This window comes from Tachypleus tridentatus, chromosome 9, assembly GCF_004210375.1.
Source record: "Tachypleus tridentatus isolate NWPU-2018 chromosome 9, ASM421037v1, whole genome shotgun sequence".
Lineage (NCBI taxonomy): Eukaryota > Metazoa > Arthropoda > Merostomata > Xiphosura > Limulidae > Tachypleus > Tachypleus tridentatus.
The window spans coordinates 9,392,304-9,400,930 of record NC_134833.1 but is presented as its reverse complement, the minus strand read 5'-3'; the positions used below and the strand labels follow the sequence as shown (position 1 = coordinate 9,400,930).

The 8,627-nt window shown below is 33.8% G+C and overlaps 1 protein-coding gene across 3 annotated transcripts in view; it reads right to left on the bottom strand.

Moving 5' to 3' along the window:
• Positions 1–6,955: 6,955 nt before the first annotated feature.
• The window catches only part of LOC143224737 (vitamin D3 receptor-like), a 41,139-nt gene continuing 39,467 nt past the window's right edge, over positions 6,956–8,627 (bottom strand). For 2 of the 3 annotated variants that reach the window (XM_076453000.1, XM_076453001.1), the window contains exon 2: positions 6,957–8,503. In XM_076453000.1, coding sequence (XP_076309115.1) covers positions 7,185–8,501 — 1,317 coding nt within the window. In that variant the 5' untranslated portion in view covers positions 8,502–8,503 and the 3' untranslated portion in view covers positions 6,957–7,184. Of the gene's footprint in view, positions 8,504–8,627 lie in introns of all 3 variants that reach the window. The other variant, XM_076452999.1, reaches the window with a different exon arrangement.

The following is an 8,627-nucleotide window of genomic DNA, read 5'->3' as shown; positions in this document are numbered from 1 at the left end:
GTCTTACGTTTCCCTCTTAGGGCGTGGATCGTAAACCTGAACAAAGTTCAACTTTGTAATAGTTTGTTTATACTTCCATCTTGTTTATTTGCTGTTTGGTCATTGAGAACAACTAACATACCAATGTTCACGTGCTCTAATAACACGTCTTTAGATAATAAATAAGTCATTTGAAATTGTTTCCAAAGTTCAACAAAAAGATTGTGGACAATAATATCTAGGTTACCAGAGGGTTTCAGCGACCAGATAACTTAGCTCAACACAGTGAAAGACCAGTTTCAATCGGATCACGGTAATAGTGTAATATTTGATAGGCATCTAACCTGAGGCTGCTACTTAGTCCATATATATACACTTATTATTAATACTTTGGGAATAGATGCATATCTTGACATACCTCTGATTTTGACATACCTCTGTACAAGAAAAAAGTAAACAAAATTAAAAGGTCAGGGCGTTCTTGTTCATTGCGAAGGTAAGTACAGCCACTGAAGTATAGGGAATAACGTGAGAGACACCGAAGTGGGTCAGAGATCAGAATCACGGTGGACATAACGACGTGAAAACCACCCATCGGACAGATAAAAGAGGCAGAACAGTTAATGATCTGCTATTATTATTTGTCATGACAGTCTGGAGAAGTATACCATTAAAAGACATAACTCCTGTTGTCAGAATATGGAACGGTATCTTTGAGTCTGGAGATATGTATATCATAATAGGATATAAAACCTAATATGAAAATTTGGAGAAAGTTTACGATATAAAATTTGTTTTTAGACCGACGAATGATATATTTAGAGCCTGGAAAGATATATTATTACAAGATAAAAAATTCATTTGAATGTCGAGTGGTATATTTAGAGTCTGGAAAGATATATCATTACAAGATATAAAAGATATTATAGTGTCGAGTGCTATGCTACTAAAAGGAATAAAACTGGTTTTTAAAATAATCCAGGTATTAATACACACGACTTTGTCCATATATTTAATATGATCTATACGTTTGTTTAATTAACCAGAGCCTTATTAGCTTTATTAATCTTATAGTCTATACAACATCAGTGTTGATTTATATAGGTTATGTGTTTATGTTTTGTGTTAAAATTCTCATAATAAACATATGTGTGTTGTGTTCTACTCTTGTCTCTCATGTTTAACGTACTGTTCAAGTTATCTCGTGTTTTCTACGCATTTGACTGACATATATCATCTTAACAATGCCCCTTCAAAAATAATAAACCAATTAGATCAATGATTGATTATTTCTTGACAAATTTTCTCCAAACAACGGAAACGATAGTCATCCAATCATCGACGAGGCTTCGGCGTTCGCCTGAGGGAGAGATTTCAGACTACCTTTAACTTTTAGCCAGATCTTCTCAGTAGGTTGGTGACTGAAACGTTTACGTCTTTAACTGAGTTTTGGTTTGTTTTGAATTACGCGCGAAGCAACAAGAGGGTTATCTGTTTTCAGTCCAGATTGCTCGAACAAATCTGTATCAGATTTTGGCAGCAGTAGCATTCGTCCTCACGTAGAAACGTCTTTAGCACTGACTGCTACGATTGACTTGTTTTGTCCAATAGTAAACCCTAGAGTCAGATGTATTGATTTGATTTGTTTTGAATTTCGCGCAAAGCTACACGAGGGCTATCTACTCTAGCCGTCCCTAATTTAGCATTGTAAAACTAGAGGGATAGCAGCTAGTCATCACCACCCACCGCCAACTCTTGGACTACTATTTTACAAACGAATAGTGGGATATGAGATTGACCGTCACATTATAACTCCCCCACGGCTGAAAAAGGGCGAGCATGTATGGTGTGACGGGGTTTTGAATCTGCGACCCTCGGATTACGAGTCGAGTACCTTAACCACCTGGCCATGCCGGGGCCTTGTGAGTTTTGTTGTTCTTCATACAAACAGAAAGGAAATGATGTGATGAAAGAGTTACACTAAGTTATTGCATACATAACACAAATAACTCTCCCTTTTCAGGATGAACTGACGGGTAAAGAAATACTATCTCAATTTGTAGTTCATGAATCAAGATGGATCTTTAAAATATGAAAACAAATCTAGAACGTTAAATTTTTGCATAATAAATTAACTTTATTTTAGAAATAAAACATGGATTTAATAAAACGATAAGTTGAGTTTTATAATACTTTGTAAACATTATAATACAATATGCAGGGTTTAATAAACTGTCTTGAAATTATAAAAGAAATTCAGTTGTTTGTAATATTAGGTGTGATATGTTTTAAGTCTCTTCTGATATTTTAATATATTACCTATGAAAATTTGTTATTTGATTTATCATAAATACTTTTGCACGTGTAACAAGTAAGATGTCCTTGATGTTTTTATTTTAGGTTTTGAGGTATTTTCACTGCGCAGATGTCTGAAACCTGTTTATATATGCCACAAATTTGTGGTGTGTGTATATTTGTCTACCATTTTTACAAACGGTAAAACTAGACACTTTAAGACCGGAAGTACCCAAACCTTCACTTATATTGTTATTATGACCGGTTTGGTTTGTGTAAAATCCAACAAAGTTTGTGTTTAATAGTACTGAACTCTTAACGTGAAAGTACTAAAATGGTCCTTTTCAGGAATCATTAAGTATAAGAGTCAGTTTGCACTTGGATAACTACTGGAACTGTAATATTAATAGAATGTTTTCATAAGATTGAGAAACTCGGGATTGAAACGTTAGGAGTGAACCCAGTGCAGCTGGGATTTGGACTACATTTAAAAATTCATCAACCATTGTTGTGGTTGAAACGTTAAAACTGAAGTTAGCACATGGATCGTATTATGACTGAAACGTTAAAAATCGAAGTTAGAAGTGAAAGGAAGTGAATATTCATTAAACTTCACATATGGATTTTCCCCTGCACCGTTATATAGCTTCACCGAGCATCGCCTGATTTCTCTCGTATATTTCTATATACAATATCTTCTGGAAAATTAGAAACATGTGAAATATAGTAATTATGAAACTCTGACGTATTTGTTACTAGAGCATTCTGGGAAACAACTTTAAAATGGCTGAACTTTGACTGTAAATAAATATCTAATGTACAAGTTTTGGTGTTTATTGTATCCAAATATAGTAATTATGAAACTCTGACGTATTTGTTTCTAGAGCATTCTGGGAAACAACTTTAAAAATGGCTGAACTTTGACTGTAAATAAATATCTAATGTACAAGTTTTGGTGTTTATTGTATCCAAATATAGTAATTATGAAACTCTGACGTATTTGTTTCTAGAGCATTCTGGGAAACAACTTTAAAAATGGCTGAACATTGACTGTAACTAAATATCTAATGTACAAGTTTTGGTGTTTATTGTATCCAAATATAGTAATTATGAAACTCTGACGTATTTGTTTCTAGAGCATTCTGGGAAACAACTTTAAAAATGGCTGAACATTGACTGTAAATAAATATCTAATGTACAAGTTTTGGTGTTTATTGTATCCAAATATAGTAATTATAAAACTCTGACGTATTTGTTTCTAGAGCATTCTGGGAAACAACTTTAAAATGGCTGAACATTGACTGTAAATAAATATCTAATGTACAAGTTTTGGTGTTTATTGTATCCATTTTTCCCACCGAATGGAAACACGTTTTATTTCACTAATTTAAAGAACGTATTTTATTTGCTGGTTAAAATATTCTCCAACACCAAATAAGAAGTAGATTAGTAGTGGCTATTTTGAATTTAAAGTTTATTCTCAACCTGTCGTCTCTACAAATTAACAAAGAACGTTCTAGTGTGTGGGCAACATTGAAAGACAGGATTGTAACAGCCGAAAATCTCTTTAAAAGTACACAAAATATAAAATGATTTTTTTCTTTTTGCATATTAATTTTCAACCGTAATTCAGAAAGTTTAGAAATGTGTAAAATAACCTAAACACATAACGTCAATGTTAACAGCTCACAGTCGTTTTTACGAATGTAGTTTCAGTAAAACTGTAATAATTTGTGAAAGATCTGTATAGTAACTTCTGGCCAGAAACTCAGGCTCAGTTTGTACGTAGGTACAGAGCGCTCAGACACTTGAAGTTCGATTAGCAGATTTTGTGTGCATAAAGTTTCAAAAGAAACGTAACACCACAAACACACGAAGACATATTAACATAAGAACTAATATTTAACTTTTTCCTTGTTGTGTAACTACAGGGACCAACATTGGAGACTCATGAACATTCAATGGAAAGCGTTTGACAGGACCGAACGGTTTCTCTTAAAATTAAAAACAATAACAAAAGAATCTCACGCGTGAAGTTAATGGAATTATTAGGATAAGGTTTGTCTCCTCATTTTACTTACGTTAGTGGTCCAGTAACACTTCCAAGAATTCCACACGTGGCATATTAGCAAGTGAATAAGACGCCTTTAACATTTAACCTACATCCTTGATAACAGGTTAAAATGTGTGATATTTGTTATAGACAACTGATACTGTGGTAGAGATGTTTACAGAGCAAATCGACATAATGTTTGTTCCAGCTACATGGTACTGTAGTAGAGATTTTGTTACATATATTTGTTATAGACAACTGATACTGTAGTAGAGATGTTTACAATACAAATCGACATAATGTTTGTTGCAGCTACATGGTACTGTAGTAGAGATTTTGTTACATATATTTGTTATAGACAACTGATACTGTAGTAGAGATGTTTACAATACAAATCGACATAATGTTTGTTCCAGCTACATGGTACTGTAGTAGAGATTTTGTTACATATATTTGTTATAGACAACTGATACTGTAGTAGAGATGTTTACAATACAAATTTACAATACAAATCGACATAATGTTTGTTCCAGCTACATGGTACTGTAGTAGAGATTTCTCGCACAGCCACTCAAATAGGAAATGGCTATTAAATTCCGAGCCAAGGCTAACCAGTTGGAGTCGATAAGACTATCCGTTTATAACTTTTACTTCGTTGTCCACGAAACAGAACACAGTCTTACAAGACTGTTGGTGAGACACAAAAATAATTAAATTTATTTAGCTGGTAAAAGTAGGGGGGGAAGGTAGACGTGTCCCTTCTACCCTATATTGTATTACCTTTTTGAAAACCCAATGAGTTTCTGTTTTTTGGACATAAAGAAAGTGAAATACTAAATCAATAACGGGACAAATAATTTGTGAATTCATGAGAACTAAAGATAACACACATCATAATATCTATATTTCATCACTTACTCACCAGGGTATTTATTTTAGGAAAACTGGTTTTCAGCCACTGATCAAATACAACATAAAAAAGACAAATTTATAATAAACTGACATAGACTCGAAATTGATTAACTAGGACTGAATAACTTTTGGCTTCCGATATTAATTATATTTAAATAGCTCATACGTATGTCTGGTGTTAACTGTAATTTTAACAATCAGCTAATTTTAACATAAAACTACAGTTATCTTTATCTATCCTTGTTCTTAGACACGATTTATAAAATAAAGCGACAGCTATTTACCGCCATCTTCACAAAGCCACCGTTGTCAACAGATCGCTAATAAGATAAGAACGTAACGTAATAATGACAATTTCGTACACTCAACATTGACTATTGTTACTAGGATGAAAGGTCACGTTCTTTAATAAAACAACAACAAACAAACTTTGTTATTCAATATGTTGTGAATGTATTTTCCCCCGGAACCTCAATATTTACTACAGAACTTCAGTATTGAGGATAATGTTGGGTGTTATTAAATATTAATTTCACTACAGAACTTCAGTATTGAGGATAATGTAGGATGTTATTAAATATTAATTTCACTACAGAACTTCAGTATTGAGGATAATGTTGGGTGTTATTAAATATTAATTTCACTACAGAACTTCAGTATTGTGGATAATGTTGGGTGTTATTAAATATTAATTTCACTACAGAACTTCAGTATTGAGGATAATGTAGGATGTCATTAAATATTAATTTCACTACAGAACTTCAGTAGTGAGAATAATGTAGGATGTTATTAAATATTAATTTCACTACAGAACTTCAGTATCGAGGATAATGTTGGATGTTATTAAATATTAATTTCACTACAGAACTTCAGTATTGAGGATAATGTTGGGTGTTATTAAATATTAATTTCACTACAGAACTTCAGTATTGAGGATAATGTTGGATGTTATTAAATATTAGTTTCACTACAGAACTTCAGTATTGAGAATAATGTAGGATGTTATTAAATATTAATTTCACTACAGAACTTCAGTATTGAGGATAATGTTGGGTGTTATTAAATATTAATTTCACTACAGAACTTCAGTATTGAGGATAATGTAGGATGTTATTAAATATTAATTTTACTACAGAACTTCAGTATTGAGAATAATGTTGGGTGTTATTAAAGTATATCTGTTCTTTGGAACATCAATATGAAAGAGAATGACATGATAAGAAGATATTTGTTTTTCTGTATGGTGTTGTTGTTTAGAGTAATTCCTGTGTATAAACAAAAGGTTTATCGTTTTAACTACAGGGTGTTAAACTTTAAGAAGTCGTGAAAATTATAGGTAATTTTTAACATATCAGGATATTGACATATTGTATGTGAGGTGTGAGATAAAAACACATGAAGAAATGAAATAATAATAACAAATTAGTAGAGAAGTCATGCGTGTGGACCTAAGGACTAGAATATAAGCTATTACTCAAGCACGTATAAAGTTGTTAGAATTCTGAAATAATAACAATCTATTATCACATTTCAAGTTACGTTTAAACATAGATCCTGCTAAGCCTCAAAGTCTCTGACTCATTATGAATTTTATCCATTGGTAAAAAAAAGGGAAATCTACACATTTCAGGCAGTTTAATGGATTTAGAATATAAACACTTAAATATTCCAAACAAGTGAATTAATTTACAATCTAAACACTTGTACGTTCCAGACACTTCAATAGATTTATGATCGAAATACTTGTTTATTCTAGACGCTTCGATGGATTTCAAGTAAACACTCTCATAAGTTTCAGACACTTTAGAGGATTTGAAGTCCATAACTTTACAACTTTATTCTTTCAATATTTTTCATCGAATGTAGTCGATGATTTGATTTTAAGGCACTTTGTTAGCTAATTCAAAGGCTGAAATAGGATCATTTTGAATCAGCTCTTCTGATGTCAAGAGAACTTACCAGAACATTCACTTGAATTGGATTCATCTTCCATGGAAACAGAGGAGGATGAACTCACATCTGTTAACAAGTCACGACGTAACGTCCACCGCTTCCCTACATTCGCTTCCAAACTCTTCTCCAACAGCTCTAACGTGTTCCAATACGGTGTTGGTGACTCAACTTTCAAACATGATAACCGTTTCTGAATTTCTTCTACTTCCCACGTGCTAAGTCTAAGATGGTAATCGCTGTGAGCATCTGTAAGTTCTCTTAAGTTTGGTAATTTCAAAAATAGTTTAGGATAAAGAACCGCTGAATTTATGGAACCAAACCTCCACAACATGTAATTTTTAAGTAAAACACAATATTTCTCTTGTTCTGACGCCACTAAATCTGTGTTTACCAACTCAGGTCTGTCTGAACACAAGAGGACAGTCACGAGTAGAATCATAAGTGTTGGTTCATCGATATCTAACTGTTTAATCCCACGAATGAATTCCATGTGTTTTTCGAAGAGTTCGTCGGAAACCAGTCGTTTCACGTCTTCCGCTAGAAGCGTTGGAGAAAATTTGTAGAACATTTTGTTCTGGTCAGACCAAGCTTGTTGGCTTTCATCAAACACGTACGCACTCCGAAGAAAGCATAATTCCATGACGCCAGTACGTAACAAGATCTCCTGATCGTGTCGAGGGATAACCGCAAAGGAATGTAGTTGCTGGGCAAAGTGTGCAAACTGTTTGATAACTGTGAAGAACATATCGATTACTTCAGTTCGGCCACGATCACAAGGTCGGCTGCACAAACTGCTGTTAAAGGGAATCGTCAAGCAGCTTACTTCGTAGGAGTTCATTATCGACTCGATGCACTGAATGTCGTCTTCTGTTAGAAACTTATGAATTTCCTTTAGATCTGGATGATAGCTTTCTCGACGATTCTTCTGACGTTTGAAAGTCGTCATGTGTTCTTGTTGTCGTTTTGCCATGCGCATTCTTAAAACGTGTAAACGTTCCTCTTCTGTCATGACCCAGCTCTTCTCCATTCCAATGGCTACACATTTTTGGAACCTACAAAATTGACAGCATTTTCTCGAGCTAATGGTTATTTCACAGGTCCGTCGATAGGGGCACTGGAAGTTTTTGTAGCCAGAGCACTGTACTGACCGCCTGAAGAAAGCCTTGCAGCTGTCACAGGATAGACCTCCAAAGTGATAACTTTTGGCGCGATCACCACAAACTTTACAGAACTTGGGCTTCTTTGCTGGTGTAAAACGTGGGTCACTGGATTCGATGAATGTGGCATGACCACTCGGAGGCAAACTCATCACTGATGAAAAAAGTAAAACTTCATGTGTTATTTCACGGTAACAGAGAAGTAAAATAGTCATACTTTCTACTTTGTTGGTTTTACTTGCTAATGTTTAAATAGCTGAACAATGATGTTAAAACAT